The 19,798-nt window shown below is 31.0% G+C and overlaps 1 protein-coding gene across 1 annotated transcript in view; it reads left to right on the forward strand.

The window, feature by feature from the left end:
- The window catches only part of LOC129800669 (nephrin), a 276,455-nt gene that overhangs the window by 129,293 nt on the left and 127,364 nt on the right, over nucleotides 1–19,798 (forward strand). The window contains exon 9 of the mRNA XM_055845284.1: nucleotides 2,075–2,205. Within this exon, the coding sequence (XP_055701259.1) occupies nucleotides 2,075–2,205 (131 nt within the window). The remainder of the gene's footprint in view (nucleotides 1–2,074; nucleotides 2,206–19,798) is intronic.

The raw sequence follows: 19,798 nt of genomic DNA on the forward strand, positions 1-19,798 counted from the left end.
TGATAGCCAGTAACATTAGATAGGATGCTGTAATTATTGCTACATTTGTCGAATTAAATTGTTGGGAGTACGTTCGAGAGGCCAGACGAGACCCTGCTTCTATCATCCCTTAATTCAATGAATTACACCAATTATACCCTTAAGCACACACACACGCTCCCACCCGCTCCACAAAAGAGATAAATTTGTTTTTTTCACAGGCTTTTATTGCTCGAACTCCTAGAGAAAGCTACATCATCCACTGGCTTTTGAATTTTGTACAATACGATCATATTTTCAAAAAAAAATGTCAATTAAAAATGGAAATTTCAAGGGTGGAAACTGTTTTTTGTCCCGAGACGAACGATTAAAAAAATAGAGACTTTGCTTTTTCAATGGCCCCACCTCCATAATAGCTTCTACATGCTAGAGAAATTTATTTCCATATTTAAGAATTCTTACTACGCACGTGTAGGGAATTTGCTTCAATATGGTCACAAATTTTTCTAGTGTGTAGAGGCCATAACTCAATATTTCTTAGAGAAATTTAATAAATAAACTTCATATTCTTTCTAGCTAAGAGTTCTTAGAGAAGTAATTTCACTGACCTATAGGCTACTTCAGTAGTACGGGGTTCAGAGTGAAGACATAGCCATGGCTTAACTGCTCTAAATTCTTATCAATCAAGATTTCTTGGAAAAAATAACTTAGAGGAAACTGAGGCACCACCAAACACTAATTTTTATTTCTAAACTACTTGGACTATCTCGACCATTCTTTCAGGGGACAAGCATCCCTATAGTGCCTATAAATTCCTATAGGTCTTATCCTCTGAAGTCGAATATCCGATTAAAAAATCGCAGTGTATGGTGGTACCCCGTGTTTGGTGGTGCCCCAGTTTCCCCTAGAATTGGATTAGACAAGTGACCTATAAAATTCTGAAAGAGCAATAAAATTGGTAGATATTTAGGGGTTTGAGACCTTCAGGAACGGAGTTACACCTCTAGTTTGAACATCGTTTAACATCTCCTTTTTTTTTACTAATACTGGGATTTAATACCATCTACACCCTTTGCAACACTGAGAAAAAAGAGAAGGTGCGATTAACTTTCTTTCCTCAGAACTTTAACACTTCTTAGGTGTAAAAATATATCAACATTTTTTAATGTTAGTTTTACACCTTTTTAAGGGTAAAATGATCATGAAAAGGGTAACTTTAACCCCTAATACACCTCAAATGAGTAATATTTACACTGATTTTAGATCAATACTGCAGGGTAAAATTAAGATTTCCGGAATGTTATTTTAACTTCTTTGGATTTCTCTCACAGTGAAATTGTAAGAAAATTTTCAGCAAAAAATGTTAAAATAGTCTTTTAGCACACATCGAAATGAGTTCGAGCATTTCGCAAATTCTCTTCCACTTAGACATTCATTTAATGGCATGTAGGAGGATATGGAAAAAATGAAGCATAAACAACAGAGACCTCGATTGTAATGGGCTAAATTGGTCATTATTTGACAAACCACACGTTTTTAATCTGAAAGAAAACCAATGCGAAGTTGTAATTAATAAAATAAACATTTAATAAGATATAATATAATTAATGAGAAATAGTTTTAGGTCTTAATGAAGAGAAAAAAACCCAAATATAATTTAAGAAATTAAAACTTAATTTTATCTGCAAGGAAAGTTTAAAACTTAGTTTTAGCACAAAAAAATTAAATTAAGTCATAAGGACAAAGTATAAATGTATTATAAATATAATACATATATATGTATAAATATATTAGATATAAAGTCGATTGCACAAATTTATCATAAATATTTGTATAAATGCCTTTGTGTTTTTCAATAATTTTATTAATGTACTTAATTGAAGTTTCGTTTCTCGAAAACATAGATATATTTTGTTCATGTGATATAACTCCATTTTTGGAGCACACCATAAAATGAATTCTTCTTAAAATTATCCATTTCCTCTACTATTTTCCCCCATTTCCATCTACCAAACCATAATCTTTGTTCTAAAATACACACAAACAATTTTGCAAAAAGCAAGATGTGCATTATAAAATTTTAATCTATTTGCAGTTGTACCAACTCTTCAGCTGGACTTGGGATCAAATTTAAATCCGGAAGATATTGAAGAGGGAGATGATGTCTACTTTGAATGCAAAGTGCACGCTAATCCTGCTGCATACAAAGTTGTATGGAAACACAATGTGAGTACATTTTGCAAAATATTTCTCCATCCTCTTTAGAAAATTAATAATAAGCTCAATAAGAGTGGTTTTTTGCTCTACCATTCTCACCATCGAAACAGAGAGCCAAATATTCTTTTATAGTGGAAAAGCAAATTTTCACAAAAAAAAAGAAAGAAAAACATTCAACATTCAGTGAATGTTTAGTGAAATTTTCTTCATATCGTTTTTGGTGAACTTTTTCTTCTGAGTTTCAGAACTTATCAAATAGTATAAAAATCGTTTTGGAGTGTATTGCTATTAAGCAAAATTACATCTATCGTCTCATAAAATGTGTGTCATGTGGCAAAATTGCATGTTACCTCTTAATAAACGGCACAATTGAAGATTGAACAGCGAATTTGCAAAATATCATAAACCAGAGCCGCATGTTTCTGTACAATTTGTCAGAATTCATATAATAATATTGTACAGAACAGAAATTAAATTTAAATGCAATATTAATTCAGTGAAAAAAAAAGGATGATGATAAAAAATGAAGTGACAAAGTGAATATCAATTGAGTTTAATTGCAAATGCATAAAAACGATTTCGGTGTCGCAATAAAATACGAAATTTATGAGATGACAACTTGCTCATTATTGTTTCCTATGTTAGAACTCAACTCATGCGAATAAATTTTGAGTGAGTTCACTCATGTTAAAATGACATTAGGTGTCTAATAAAACCATGACGATTAAAGTTAAGTACCCAATTAAATAACAAAGTTTATTAATTGTGCTCCCCCGTAATAAGCTGTTAATGAACTTTCAATGATTTTCCACTTTCTCATCCTCATAAAAGCATCTCACATGGATATATTACATGCAACTTAATTCAAATCTCATCTCCCACAATTTCTTCACAACCCTTCTTAACATTTACCACCTACTTCCCTTGGCTTATTTTCACCAAAGAACTGCCTGTTTTATTATTCAAAACCATGAGATATTCACAAAAGATGTTTAGTCTTTATAATGATCTTATGTAAATATTGGAAATTTAGTAAGGATTATGGAAGAATTCTTTGTACTTAGACTTATAAGAAAGTTATGCGTAATCAGTTAATTGCATATGAACCCTGTATAATACGCAATATTCTTTTGAAGAAAATAAATGGTATTTTTACGTTAAAAAAAAACTACTTACTGCACAATATTTGTTCCAAACGCGATGAAAATGAATAGTTTGAATTTTGAATAAAAATAAACATAAGTTTATGGCTGAATAATCTAAAATAGTGGTAAATTTATTAGTATTATTACTAGATAATTAATTAACTAGATAATCTATGTAATAACTAGATAACTTAGATAATTAACTAGATAATTCTGTTTCTATATAGAAAATATTTATGATGAAAATTAACCAGGGAGAAGATTAGTTGAAGTAGATTTGCTAGTAAAATTTTACCAAAAACGAAAATTGGTAGAGGGAGGTGAGGCTATTTTGAGCTGTGGGGCTACATTGATATACGACTTTTTGAAATACTTTCAAAGTAAACTGGGCTTTAACAAAATATAATTTAGATAGACAAAACAATTGTGGATCAAACTAAATTAAGGTAAGACCCAGCTTTCTTTCGATATATGTGAAAAAATCGTAGATCAATGTAGCCCCATCTCCCCCAAACTGTAAAATGTTATAAACAAGGAGAAAATTAAGAAGAACCATTTTAATTTTTTACTGGCCGTTTATTTTTACTCAATAATATATGTAGTCAGAAACATCAAAAATTACAATAAAACATTGAATATTATTCATATTAATTGTGGAAATGTAAAATAGGGGAAACTGGGGTAGTTGTAAATATTTCTATTTTTATATTAGAAATTAAACTTCAAAGGCCAAAACCTATATGAATTCCTAAATACGGAGATCCTTGACAACTGAAGAAATGGTCGACATAAATCCAAGTAATAGTGGGACTAAAATCAGTGTTTACAACTACCCCATATTTACTACTGTCCCATCTACCCCTAAGTATCACAAAAAAATAAAAATCTTGCAGTATTTCCAGAAAATATACAATTCCAGAAAAAAATTATTATAACAAGAATTTAAATTTAAAAAACAAAACTTATGTATAATCACTTGAGTTGTCACTAACGGATGGGGCAATTTCAGGAAGGATCAGGTTTCATGCTTCAACACTTTTGTTACTCTTATAAGAGAAATTCGCCAAAATTCTTGAAGTTTCATTTTAACTATTAGAAATCAAAAATACGGCCTATTCCTAGCCCCTGGTAAGTTGCCTAAAATTTGAAGCCACTTTCTCATACTTCGATTTAAATTTATCTGGGATTTTTTTGCACTCGCGACCATTACGCTAAATATATAAAAATTCAGAAGTTTTATCGTATTATAATATCACTTACCGCGACTAAGGATAAATATACTAAATTTTTGTTTAAACACATTTTTTCCTCGGAGCACTGTGAGCTCGGTTCGAGATCAATTTAGGAAATTGGCTTCAAATAATAGCTCCATATAAAAATGTCAACTTGACACGTGCTTGGCCTATTCACATAGAGACACTTTGACAAATTTGTGCGAAAATATTCGATTTCCCATCAAAAACTGAGTTTGTGAAATTTTTCATGTATTCCCGTCAAATAATTTCGTCAGATATCTTTAAGTTTTCTGCAGAAAATATCTACACCTCTGCCGAAAATCTGTCGAGAAATCTGTAGATATTCCTACGAATTTTATTTGGACTTAGGACAAAATTCGTCAGAAATTTTTCCAGATTTTCTGACGAATCCTGGTGCATACTCTGACGAATTTCTGTAGATATTTTGCCGATTTTCTGTAGATTTTTTCTACATTCCAGACTTTCCAGACAGCTGTGTCAGAAAAGATGGAATATTTTCCACTGAAGTTTGCAAAAATCAATAGAGTGATTCTTGGTGATTTCAAAGTGTTTATATAAAATAAAGAATTCTGCAACGTCGTATTATAAATAGAGAATAGTGAAGTGATATCTTTAAACACAGTGTCGACCTAAATCTCGTGTTTTTTTGTATCATTCGATTGGCAATTTTTAGGAAATTAGTATTTTTGCTCGCAACTTTTTAGTTATCTAAAATATTTAATCGGTAATGCTTGTTAAGCAGAGCATACCATTTTCTTTGAAACTTCTACAGTTTCTTGATAAATCAACAATATTTTTGTTGAGAAAATGGAGACTATGCAGATTTTCTATGCAGAAATTCTGCCGAGAATCTGTAGATTTTCGGAAGAATTTCTGCCGAAAATCTACAGATTTTCAGATACTATTTTAATTAGAGCTAAATCTAACTGTATCTCAGGGAATATATATATAAATACTAAGGCTTCTGGTAGAACGGTCTTAAAACAAAAAAAAATGAAATTCATTCCTCAAATTGCCCAACCGTCCCCTACAGATAACCATAAATATTTCAAAAGATTATCAAAGAATATTTTATGCACCAATAGGTGGAAATACCGAATCGTTAAGGTTTTAGGGGGATTTTGATTTCAAATGCGAGATTTAGAATTAAAAATCCCCCGTTTAGAGGCATCTACACACTGGGAGCAGTTTAACAAAAATGCTTTTTTAAATAAAATTTCCCCTATCATTATAGGCAGTCACGTCAAATTCTTCTAAAAAAGACAATTTTTTGACGAAAATTGCTTCTATAGTGTGTAGAGGCCCTATGAGTTAAAGCCATTTGGAAAATTTAATCAAAGTTCAAGGTATTGAAGAAATAATGTTCTTGTACTTTTTCTAATACAACATTAATAAACCATTATTGTGAGTACATTGTATAGAGAAGATAATTTCAAAGAATTATAATCATACATTTTTTTTGCCTTTTAATCCATAATTGTACCTTAATTTAACCTGATATTACCCGCAGATGTCTTTAGGTGAAATTCTTAAATTAGAATTCATTCTGAGTGTTCTTTTGCAACAAAAATTGTACGATGCTGAGTATTTCTATTATATATGTATATGTATAACCGTACCAACCTCATCTCCAAAAGCTCTCAAAATACATACATTACTTCTACAGGAGTTCGTTAAGACAAATGGGAATGGAAGGATTCACCCATCCAATCCCATAACCGCAATTATTTAATTAGACTCTGTAGCGAATAATTTAATTATTTGATTAAAAACCGCCTCTTGTCGACATTTCTCAAGCATTTTATACATCCTGAATATTTTATTCATTCTCATATTCCAAATGAATTGCCGTATATGTAAGAAATTTTCAAATATAAGTGTGAGATGTGGGTATAGTACATTAAAAGATAAAATATCGTTACTTCGTTATTATTAATGTTGAAATGCAATTCACGAACAGTCATAAATTTAATAAAATCGTTAGAGTTTGTGCGCGGAAGAACTGTGAAAAACGGATGTGATTTTGATTTCGCAAAAATTTCCCATATCCGTATTGAATATGGTGCTCTTATGAGGCAAAAGTAACCATAAATATTATTTAAGATGAAATTCCCTAACGATTTTCTATATATCAAAGTTCTGTTGAATGGTAAAAAAAAAGGAAGACAAAGAATGGGGCCTGAAAGGGAGAATGAAAGACAATCACATTCAGTCGTGCTTGACGTTCTTCACGCCCCTCGATTTTTATTCTCATTCAATAGCAAAGGCATACATACTGAACATGCGATTTATAAATTTTCCAACATTTTACTTTTATTGCCATACATTTTTTACCAAGTATTCACCATCTTTTTGTACTAAGACCATTATTATTTCATTTTTTTGTGCGGAATTTTTGCTCTCCAAATACCCACAAAAAAAATTACTAAATCAAATGTAAGTCTGCAAACAACCCCCAATGACCCTCCATGGAGTCCTTTCATTAGCAGAAATACAATTTTTGTATTGCAAAAAAAATAATAATTTATTTACCAATGCACTTGTCAAAATATCCTATTTAATCATTTCCATTTCGTTTTACTGCAATGCCTATAACTCAATTGTTTGTATGGTTTTGGTATAAGTATAAAGAGTGAGACTGTGAAATAATTTTAATAACAAAATGCTGTTGGAAAACACACAATAAGCCTATTATAGGCAATTTTACATGGAACCCACATAGCACAATAATTTTATTGATTTTCTGCATAACAATAAAACTATGAAATTTTCGATCAATGCACTTTCCCATCTGTAAATGAAAATTTTCATCCGGAAACGACATCTAATACTTTAACCGTTTATAAGCATCGCGCAGTTGCACTCTTCCGAACTTTGCTAGAAAATTCGATCTTTTCAAAATAAAAGATTTTGATATATCGCCATATTCAAAAATGAAAGAAAATTGCACGACGCGTTATCGAACAATCCAAAAAAAAACATGGTTTTGAAAGGGAAGGGGTGGGGTGGAGAGGAAATGAGAGACATGTTAATGGTGAGTCGACTTATAGGGGGGGTGTCCCACGAAAGTTCCAAATCTCTATGACTAACCGTTTGGGCTCTAAGCGTGGTAAGGGCCGCACGCACAGATAGACAGACGATCACATAGCGTGACGTCAAAAAACTCGAAACTTCAGATTTCCAATATTCTAATCTCGGGCAGCAAAAACTTACTACAAGACAAGACTACTCACTCAGAAAGAATAGGTTAATCTAAAGTCAAAAAATTAAGTATTTCCTTATCAGAAAAATCAAGTTCGTACTTGAACGTCTTGAACTCGAACTCGAATCAAATAATTAGAGCAAATTTATAAATAATAAATAAGGATAGATATGATATTAGCAATGGCAGCAAAAATTCCGAGAGCCAAAATCCCGAAAGCCAAAATCCCGAAAGCCAAAATCCCGAATTTTCAAAATCCTGAAAGGGATGAAATTATATGGAGGAAAATGTTTAGAATAATTTCCGGTGACACAGAAGATTTCCCTTTGCTCTAGCAAGCTCAGGTGCAATCGCGGACATAGCTATGACTCTTTTAAGAATTCGAGATGTTGGCATTCGGGATTTTGGCCCATTCGAGATTTTGGCTTTCGGGATTTTGGCGTTCGGGATTGAGGCTTTCGGGATTTTGGCTTTCGGGTTTTGAGCGGGACCCGATATTAGTGACCCACGTAACACTTTAACTGTTAAAAGGTAAAACCCAAACCAAAATTATGAAAACATAGTTTTTAAAAATCGTAAGATTTTAAAACTGTATTCTTACGACTATAATATTCAAAATAGAATGTTTACAACAAGAAACGTTGTTAATCTATAAAATGAATATTTTTGACAAATAATTTTATAATCGTTCCCTAACCCTGAAATTTCACAGCAATTTTATGTTGGACTTTAAATATTAGAAATATTCAACATTATTTAACCATAAACTCTGTAATGGTAATAACCGAAACTATTTCTGGCAAGATCTTACTCAAGTCTAAAAATACTTTTTTTCATAAAAATATCCATTAAAAAAAATATAATTGTGAGGGTTCGTTTCAAAAGTTTTTCCATATTAACAATTCAGTTACATATTCTAAAGCTTCACGCGTGTCATGGATAAATATTAAACAAACACAGATATATTATTTAAAAAACCACTTTAATGTGAAAAAAAATTCTGTAAAGAAGAGCAAGAGAGCTAATGTTTGGCTTTAGGTAATGAGAAAATTCCACAGGGATATCGTATAAAGTATTTTTGGGAAAACAGTTGAAAGTTTCAGGGGATAAAAAGTTCGTTTATGAAATGCAAATTCTTAATTCACTTCTCTGCATGGTTCATTAGTGTGAGCTTTGTGAGCTTTAGCAGAGGTGAAAAAGTGATGACGTGATGTGGGTGAAATATGTATGTTATATATTTTTTTCCAGGGGTCGAAGGTTGGAGGGATGTTTCTTTGTTGGGGACGGCGATGATCCACTGAGCTTTTTTTTCATTTTCTTCAGTGTTGTCATACACGAAAAATTTCTTATGTAATCTACTGGGTGATGACATCCCTATGGACCATTGCACACCCTCCTAATATGGATTTTCTTAATTCTGCGGAAAATATACACATGGGACACGCTCTATGTGTAATTAACCGTAGCAAAATATTGCCTTCGGTGTTTTGTATATTGTACTCGGTGTATTTTGCGCTTATGGGGGGTGTATTTGCTCTCGACTTATATGATGTGTTTTTGGGAGGACGATGAAGGTGCTGACTTTGTTCATTCTCTGTGTAGTACCTTCTCGGCTTAAATGGGGCGAATTGGGAAGGTAGTGGACCAATGTGATGAACTGCCAGAGGATGTATTTCAGAATTATATACGTGCACTCACTCAAATTCTCTCTCAATTTTCCGTAAATTGCACTTAAAAATTTAATGATCATACTACGTATTATATAAATATAAAGTGCATTAGCTAGAATTTTCCAGTCAGAAGTTCACTTTTCGTCTTTTATATTATTTAAACCGATATGCTGGTGAGGGGGGGGGGGGTCATGAAATACAGGAAGTCGATATCCCAGACCGTGTGACTTATTAAAGTCGATAACAAGCACACATACAAATGAAAAAGTTATGTCTAAAAACATAAATTTATTACTGATAAAAAATTTATTGTAATTGCTAGGACTCAAGACCTAGAAGTCGACACCTCACTATTTGGTATTCAGGCCGGTTACAAGCTAAAATATTTTCGATTATATTCAACCGAGGGGGAGGGCGGAGGTACCCTTCATGGTCTTAAATGTTTCTGAATTTTACATAGGTTTAAATACACACAAGAATAGTACAAACATATTTTTCTTTGTGCCAAAAAAATATCTGGGACTTATATACAGGATTTCAAAAATAGCGACTCGCACCTCCAAAATCGCACTTGTAATTTTTGACTTAGATTTTTAAGAGCTTTATCTCGGAAACAGGTTGAGATTTTTCTTACTTTTGTTTATTTGAAAAATAATTGTATACTCTTTAAGGCGATACACTCGATTTTGAATTTTATTTTCAATTTTGTTCATGTCAAACTTTTGGATTTTCTTTTTTAAATCAAAACAATTTTATTTCAAAAAAGCTAATTTTAAGAATTTTGATTTTTTACTTTTGGGAACATTGAGTAAAATATTATTTAAAAAGGAGAGCTTCCACTTTTGCGTTTAAGTGTTATTTTTTTAATAAAAAATTTTTCAACATGTTCAAAATTAAATAAAACCAGTTAAACTCAAGATGGACATTTCGAGAGTGTAGTACTTCATAAAATATTTATTTTTCATTTAGGATTAGATGAGATAATTTGGAATTATGTATATTTTGGAATTTTGAGATTTTCTCACTGTTTCAGATGGTCAAAGAGAAAAGAAAACAATGGATAAGTACATGACTCTATATTCAAGAGTACTTATTCGTTGTTTTTTCCTGTTGTCATAACTAAAACTGTTGGGAAATCTCACAGTTCCAAATAGACATGATTCAAAATTATGCCATTTTACCCTACTCCAAACTGTTTTTAAAAATCAAAATTTTTGGTACTCGCGCTTTTAATTTTTTTTTTCATTTTTAACTGAAAATGTCATTGGCAAAAATAAAACTTTAAACCGTATTTAACAAATGTACTAAGTATGTTTTCTTGTTCATAATATTTCATTATAACGATAATGTACCTCATTATAGTTTTAACACACTTTCATGAAAAATATAGCCCATTCAGAAGCATATAATAATTAAATTCTGTTTATAAAGTTTTAGCACAAAATAATTTAAATTAGGTTAGATTCCTAATAATCTTATCTATCAAGTTGTAGAAAATTTTATGATTTTCGATATGTGAAAATTTCATGCTACTTTTTGATGGCTGTTGTGTACCGTAACAAATTACCTCTGTAAGATAATCCACATTAAGAATCTCTTCTTCCATAAGCTCATCTGTCTCTTTACGAATTCTTTTATGACATAAATCCTTGTGTCTTGTCCAGAAATCTTCTCTAGGACTAGATTAACAATCAAACATCTCGAGCTTTTATTGAGATTTCCAATAAGTAAAGTCAGAAATTGCATGAGATTTAAGTACAACTGCCTCTTACAAGAGCAATTGAAATCCAGCAATAAAAATGAATGAGATCTACGTCAAATTAATTTTGCACCAACCTCCCCAACTTTTGCCCATGGAAGTAATAAAAGGAAATAAAATGTGGATTGTGGCTATGTAAGTCTAATAGTGCAACTTTTTTATGAGAACCAATTTGACTGTGAGCTGGGGAAATAGGAAAAAGTTGTGGGCTGATGGAAGAAAAAAGTTGAAAACTAACATACCCCTCGTCCCTTCCAGCTCTGAGGGCCTTTTCATTGAACACTTAGAACTTGTTGAAGATTCTCAGTGGAGAAATGAATGTTATTTCTTCTGCCAATTGCAATTTGTATGCTATATATCAGGCTAAAGAAAAAGGATGCTTTAGGCAAATATGATGATAAAAAAAATAGTTGAAATTCATGGAAATACTTCATTTTCATGTACACAGGCACTCAGGAAAGTGTAGAATAATTTCTCAGAGAACCTTCAAAAATTTATAGAGCTTTTCCACTCCTCTCTACTCCTTTTTCTGCATTTTTTTTTCTCAAATCTTATACGTATATGAAAATTCCATATGAAGCAAGGGGCAACTCATTCGCATATATTCAGAGACAAGAGTTTCTTACGTTTCGTAAAATATTTTGTAGAGCTCATGGCCTATTCCACACATGTTAATCCAGTCCATGGACTTATCCTTATCCTTTATTGAAATGAAAAATGCGTGGCACCGTCAGTTCTCCAAGTTCCTTCTATAAGTTTTTAATGTTGTTTAGGTGAGTCCCAGCACGGCTTACAATTGAGATCTTAACCAGAAATTCTCGGGTTTCCCAAATTTTCCAAAATTTTCTCTAACACCTTATTTTTTCTTCTAGTATTTTTTTTGGGTTCTTTAAGTTTTACGTAAATCGTATCAAAGTATTTTTTTAATTTGAAAGACTACCGTCCCAATGTTTTTTTTTATTTCCGGGATCATTCTCTAGAATTCCATCCAGAATTCGTTGAATTTCTGAGGTTTCGTGGAACGTACTCAAGATTTCTCAGATTTCATTAAATATTGCTACGGATTTCTCAGTATGAGTCACCCCTTGATATGAAGTAAGAAAGAAAATATGAGAGCGAGAAAAAAGGATATATGCGAAGGAGCAAAAATCCATTTTAATTGCATGATTTATATTTTCTTGCTGATTCTCTTGCGTGGTGTTCCACATGAAAATCTTCCAGTTTTCTTAATATTCCCTACCGGAGGGGAATTTAGTATTTTCCCATAAAGATTACAATCTCAGTGCAATTTATGTTTTATGCTCTGCTAAGATAATTTTTTTTATATGAATACCGTGGGAACTGTGAAATTTGTGATGTAATTTTGTCACAACTTCTGTGTTCTTTTGATGGTGAATAAAGATAATTTCCCTAAAAGGGACAAAAATTCTATTTCCAAATAAAATAACTATAAATCAGTCGTAAAAATTGTAGAAACTAAACAGGAAAAGCAATTTGACCACTATTGTTTTATATTGTTCATTAAAGTTTCACCATTTTCACGTAACCCGACCATTTTATTTTGTAAAACCAATGAAAGAGTGAATAATAATAAAAATAAAAATAAAATTTGGGTTAAAGGATATAAAACTGATAAAGAAACAAAAAGTATGAGAGGCAGCATATGAACGTATAAGTATTATATTTCACTTAGACTGAAAAAATTCTCTTTAAATCTCTCTGAAAAAACTTTCACGATGATTTTATAGATATTAAAGCTCTGAATTAAATTAAACGTTTTTTATTTGTTCTTGAAAAATAGAAAGCTTTAACATTTCGACTAAATATTGATGCTTATTAATTACATATTTTGAATTCTATTCAGATTTATGCCCAACTCACAATAACTTTTGTTTAGTAACATGTTTTAGACATTTCAAAGAGAGTGAGTGAGATCTAGATCTAGTCATCTCGCTCATTCTCATGGTATATTTTGAAAACATGTTTTCAAACAAAAGTTTTTGTGCGTTGAGAATTAAATCCCTTAGTTGATTTATATAAATAAATAATAATAAAAATATTACAAGCTCAACCTTCGAATTTTAAAACATTAAATATTAAAAAAAATCTTGAAACGAAACAAGTTTTAAAAATTTTATAAAATTTTAATGTATTAAATATTATATTCACATTTTGGCCTTGATACTGAAAAGTTTGTTGCTTTTAAAAGTAAACTTTAAAAAAGTAATTGAAGAGCCTGGTAAAGATTTTTTTTTTGTTTTTATAGCCTTAAGGGTGAAACGTCCGTTGCAGTATTTGATGAAACTTCCTCATAACGGTACTATGGATAATCTAACTATATATCTTTCATTTGAGCGATTTAAACCATTAAGCGAAATTGTTTGAGAAACAATGGATTAAGGTATTTAAAAACAAAATATTGCTTATATCTAACATACTAACATATTATAAAATCTTTATAATAGTTTGAATATTTGCGAATCTTAACCCTTTTCTTATATTCCGAAAACCTATTTATGCCGTAATTCTGTAAGCTTTTTTCCATGCCTTTCGATTAACTATTTCTTAATAAAGTTTAGTATAGATGAAGTTCTGAGATATGAAAATTAAATATTTAACTTTGAGCCTTCATGTCTCAATATCTACCCCCGCATGTTGTGCGGTGTTAAGAAATATGCTTATTACATTCATTTCAAGACTATGCGAACATTTCATATATTTTATGTTTTAGTTTTGAAGAGAAGGCAGCATAAATGCGCACATTTCATAATAAGAGATCAGTTTTCTTGCAGAAAATAGGTTTTAGACTTTGGAACTTTTCCCTCATGGTTTATAACTTTGGTCTCGTAACAAAAGTTCTACACAAATACCTATTCAATGGTATAGATCTTATTGGTGGACGCCGCATGGACCACTCTAGCCCATTTTCCATTAGCACTTAAAATCAAGGTTTTTTATTAAAAAGAAAAAGTTTTTAATAGTCGACTTAATTATCTAAACCTCAAAGATTTATTTCGCTGATATTTTAGTTTTTTTCATAATTTCTAGCAAAATTTAAACAATTTTTGTGCAACCCTAGTAAAACATCTTTCGGCTTCAGTATAGAGTATCTGCAAACTAAAATCATCTGAAGAAATTAAACCATTAATTTGACAATTCATTTAATCACACTCCTATATTTTACATAACCAAAATTTTATTTTCATTCGATAAATTGCAAAAATATACGCTGATTCTAGCCTTTGAAACTGACAATAATTTGTAATTATCGGATTTTTTTTTAAATAAACAAAGATAAAATGCAAGAGTTATTGTGCAATATCATATGAATTAATTTTCCGTGCAAATTTCCAATTTCATATGAAATCGATATAAAAGGCGTTTGAATATTTGCACGAAATGCAATTATTTGAAATGGTGAATTTGTAATGTATAGAAAAAAATAAATATACGAGCAATTATAATTCGATAATGTTGAACACAATGTTTTCCCCTGGCGTGTTTATTTTTTTTCACTCTTCATCAACCCTCTAACGAAAATATGACACCTCGCTCAATTGCTCAATATATATGATTGCTATAGCAAACAAGCAAAAGGCGAAAGCTGCTGGTGAGTAGAGTGGTGTAATGTGCAGAAAAAAAACGAGAAAAAATAATGTCGTCAACGTGGAAAAATGATGAAAACGCCTGGAAAAACTTCCACCCATTGCGTATGCAATATTCACGTTACGAATAAATTACGATGATATCGTTTTTCCCTCAATTTTATGATGACGAACGATGAGTTGCCAATATACGGTGATGTTGGTTGAAAAATAAGTTACGTGTGTATTTATATAATATATATGCTGCCACAGCATGTATATATATCCACACATGTAGAGGCTCTCATTTCTTCCCTCAAAATAATAATGGGATATTGCCATGAGCCTCCACCATTGAAACGCCAAGAATATACTGAAAGATCCATATAAATGTTGTGCTAGGCCTTTTGTATATAGAGAACCTAAATGGAAATTTTTGTTGGTACAACCACGTTCCCAGTGATAAAGAGGTGTTCCCATAGCGATTTACATTGAAATCCTTAATGTGTTTAGTTGTTCTTACAGTTTCCACTATAGAAGCTATTTACTGTTACAAGTTAGAAGCACGCTCGTCACAGGAATAAGACCCACATAGGCTGTATTGTTTTACAGAACATTTTGTTTTTAAATAAACGATGGGAAAGTATCAGTATGAGTTTTGCAAAATGCTCGAATTCATGATTTTGATATGCTACATTCCAGAAGTTTATTTACACATTATTGGTTTCAGTCAGAACGAGTGACACCCAATCCTCAATTCTCAGCTGACGAGGATTCGAAGGCCTGTCCAACAATGCCAAATTTGCCAAAATCGGTTAAGAAATATACTTTATAGAGCTCACTTAAACTTATAACCTTGAAAACTAAGATGGTAAAAGTTTAGCTAAATCTCTGTCAAAAATAATTCAAAGGTATTTTCGTATTTGAATGAATACTTTGTTCTCTCTTGATTTTAACTCCTTAAAGACGATTGGATCACTGGCGACCCAAAAACAAATTCTTTCTTACAACCATAGTAAAAAATGCCTGAGCTTATTTTGAGAAAAACTGAAAAAGAATGATTTTGGTGGTGATGATGTATGGAGAGAATGATTTTTTAATTGAAGGTCACCGAAGACCGAAAGTTGATATATTTTACCGATTAAGCTCTGGCCCGGTAACAATTTAGAAAAAAACGGATTATATAACTTCTCTTCTTCAGTCACCAAAAAGACTTTTCGTCCTTAAAGGGTTAAAAGCATTTAGAAAAGTCAATTAATTATAGGTAATAGGTAATAAGCAATAATAGATAATAGGTAATACGTAATAACCTATTTCTAAACTCGATACCACGTTTAAAATATTGACCTTTAAAGCGGTGTCAATCATCGGTAATTAAAGTCATTTACTACATATAAGAGAACTTGAAATACTAACAAAATTTCATCATTAATATACAATAAAATAGTTCCCATCATGTTGTCAATTTTATAAATTTGCCATTTATAAATTTATAATACATCATGTTATTATAGTTAATAAGTAGACCAATCGTAATAATTATTTATTCTCTATATAGTATGTACAGTAATATCTAAAAATTTAAATTTCAAATTGAAAAGTAGTTCATTAGCATTTTAATCAAATAATCCAAAAATAGAAATGACTAATAAAACGACTACTAAAATGAATAGTAATGGGAACATTAATTTTTAATTGCATTCTAATTTATTAAATTTCTCTTGTATCACCAGTTTACCTCAATTAAAATTTCTATTTAAAATCCAGGAGGAGAGATAGTAAAAAAAGTAACTTTTATATGGGTTACACCTTACACCCTAAGTTCTTGGAAGAAAATTACGTGCATGTGATTGTTTTTATTCGAAATTGTATTTTTTTTTACCTTTAGCAATGTTATTAATTGAACACAAATACAGAGCAAGAACTAGTGATAAGCCTAGATTAGCCTATTGTAGGTGAGATTCTTATCGTGTGTAAATGTGAATTACATGAAAATACGATTTGGACCTGAAATTGGCAAATTTTCTGCAGTACTTTTGAATCAAATACTTGAAATAAATTCAAATTTTGTGGTTATACCAAAATGCGTAGGACTTGGATAAACAGACAAAAAGATGATCAATAATTCTTAATGAGAACTCATATTTTATCTTGTGGGATTTAACAAAAATTACCATCCCAACCGGTGTTAAACCGTTATCTGATTTCAGTATTCGTTTCAAAATTACAGGCCAACTTTTTAGTGGTAGAGTTATAGAGTTCTTTTTACCTTCTCCAGTGATCCCCCAAATATTCATCGCCCTCCGCCCGAAAACATTGTTTTTAGTGCGTCTCGAATACTAGATAAAAGATTTTTAAATTATGTATCAACTTCATAGACATACTAAAAAAAAGAAAAATGAGACAAGTTCAAGAGTTCAAAGAGTATTTCATAAGATTTTTGTACTTTAAATATTATTATTATTATTATTATACAGTTCAAAAACCGATTTTTTTTTAAAAAGTTTTCAGAAAACATTGAAAACAGTTATTAAAATCCATTGTTTTTTATGGATAATGCCCAACGCACAATAACTTTTGTTTAGTAAACATGTTTTTGACATTTCAATGAGAGTGAGTAAGATATAGATCTAGTTATCTCGCTCATTCTCATGGAAAATTTTGAAAACATGTTTACATACAAAAGTTATTGTGCGCTGGTCATAACTTCTGAAAAATAATAAAAATACCAATCACAATGCATTTTAAAAATTTCTCAATAACAAAAGTTTTGGAAGAACTGGAAAGATTGAAAAAACTGGAACAAGGAATATAATGCCCTTGAAATACTTACGACTTAAACCTGTAACAACATAGCTATAAAATAGAAATAAGAAAAACTAAAAGGACAACACGTAAGGTAAAGTGCCCTTCAGTCGACCGGTAGAGTTATTTATTCAATTTATTTATATTTGAACTAATATTTAGCGTTTGATCTAACATTAATAGGTCAATTATTCCATAAATAGATACGAATCAGTGACAATTTTATAGAAATTCACCATTAAAACATTCAAATATTGAGCACCGGTCGAGTCGAGGAACCGGTCGACTCGAGGGCACTTTACCTTACTTTAGTACAAATATAGTATAATATCTATAAAAATAGTCTCAAATCGCCTTTACAGATTTATTTGATTGTATGATGATCAATTTATCGTTCCTTCATCATAAAATTATATTTCTTTGAATATCCTTTCGATTAGATTAATATTATAAGGAGTATAGCCTTAGTCCCACTGTATTAAATTTTAAATACATAGAATATTCACTGTAGTACATGACCTCACTCATGATTCTCCATCCTCTTTTCTTCCATGTAAATATTTTATGTGACGATCGACGTCACAAAATCTCATAAAATATGCAAATTGTTCTGGTTTTCGATATTTGTACCCCTTGCTGACCATAGAATTTTATTTATTTATACAAATAACGTATTATTTACACTGTAAAGGGTGACACTATGTAGTCACATCGGACTATGACATTCATATGAATTCGTTGGGGAATTTTTGGGGACAACCACATTTTGTACGGCACCATTTCAGGAGTGTTGCTGAAAATTTAACAATTTCACAGCAAATAGCATCACGAGCACACCAGAACCCTTGATAAATTTATTCCCCCATACATAATGGTTGTAAAAAATAAATAAAATTCATTTTTCCACCAAATCATATCTCTGATACCTTGATAATTTTATTCTGTGTGTGCCAAAAAGCTTCGAAAATGTTAAATTACGTATTTGGTATGATGTTTGTGGCATTTCCGAGTAAAGCAATGCGGTGAATTGAAATTTGAAAATTTATAAAAATCTGATGTTATATTTTCTAAAACTTATAGAGATTTGAAGATTTGTATCTTGAAAGGCTCGAGTCTACTAGAAAAAATGTACATAACTATAAAAACAGAGTCCGCCGGACCCACTTTTCTACAACTTTTCCAATAAAAATGAAATCAAGAACAGTAAAAAAAAACGTTGCATGATCGATACTTCAATCTGACCGTCGACATGGCAGGGAGATCCATCTTCTACTGAAGGATTTCAGAGGAAATACTGTTCTTTCTTAAACCTATGAGGTAAAATTGTCATTCCTTCGGTAATAAGGTAATTGAAGGTGATTTGTGAGAAGTTGAAAGATATACCCTCCGCAAAGAATCGTGCGGAGAATAAAACTGCTCCGTCGTTTCAGTTAGATACTATTTTTCATTCAACTTTACCAGAAGATCAATTAAGGGACTGTGGATTAGTTCAGAAATGCATGATTTTTTAAAATATAAAATTTTGAGATAGTAAATTAATATAATGGCAATGAGCTGTACATTTTCAATTAGCCAATACAATCCAGCTGTTCTTTGCTTGAGTATAGTTTATAAACTTTCACAATAAAGTCTAAACAGCCTTAACCCTTTAAGGACGAGAATCTTTCCGCTGAGCGAAATTCAATGAAATCAAATATCCCTCGATATTTTAGCCTAAATAAGAGATTTATGGTTAAAAAGAAAGTTTCCCATCCCTAGGAGTCCTGGAAAACTATGGGTCATATATGACCCAATCGTCCTTAAAGGTAAAAAAGCACAAAATTTTTCAGACGACTAGTTTACGTGTTTGCTCTGTTATTTTTGAAGGATAAATAACTTGAATATATTTGTAATAATAAAAAAAATATTTAGAGTACGAGTAAAAATTAAAACGATCAAGAATTAATTTTAAAAAATCTCATTCAATTTTTGGTCTCAAAGAATCTTGAAGACTTGTACACAAAAACAATAATTTTATGAAAAAATGTATTATTGTTTACTTCATTTTTTAATTTTTATGATATTCATCGAAACAAATTTCGCATACTGGTAAGGTAACACAGAGATAAATGTCGCATGCCTCACATATACAATAGGTCTTATAACCCTTTTTTCTGATAGTACCATGTGCATCTCAGTTTT

Source organism: Phlebotomus papatasi, chromosome 1 (genome assembly GCF_024763615.1).
Source record: "Phlebotomus papatasi isolate M1 chromosome 1, Ppap_2.1, whole genome shotgun sequence".
Classification (NCBI taxonomy): Eukaryota; Metazoa; Arthropoda; class Insecta; order Diptera; family Psychodidae; genus Phlebotomus; species Phlebotomus papatasi.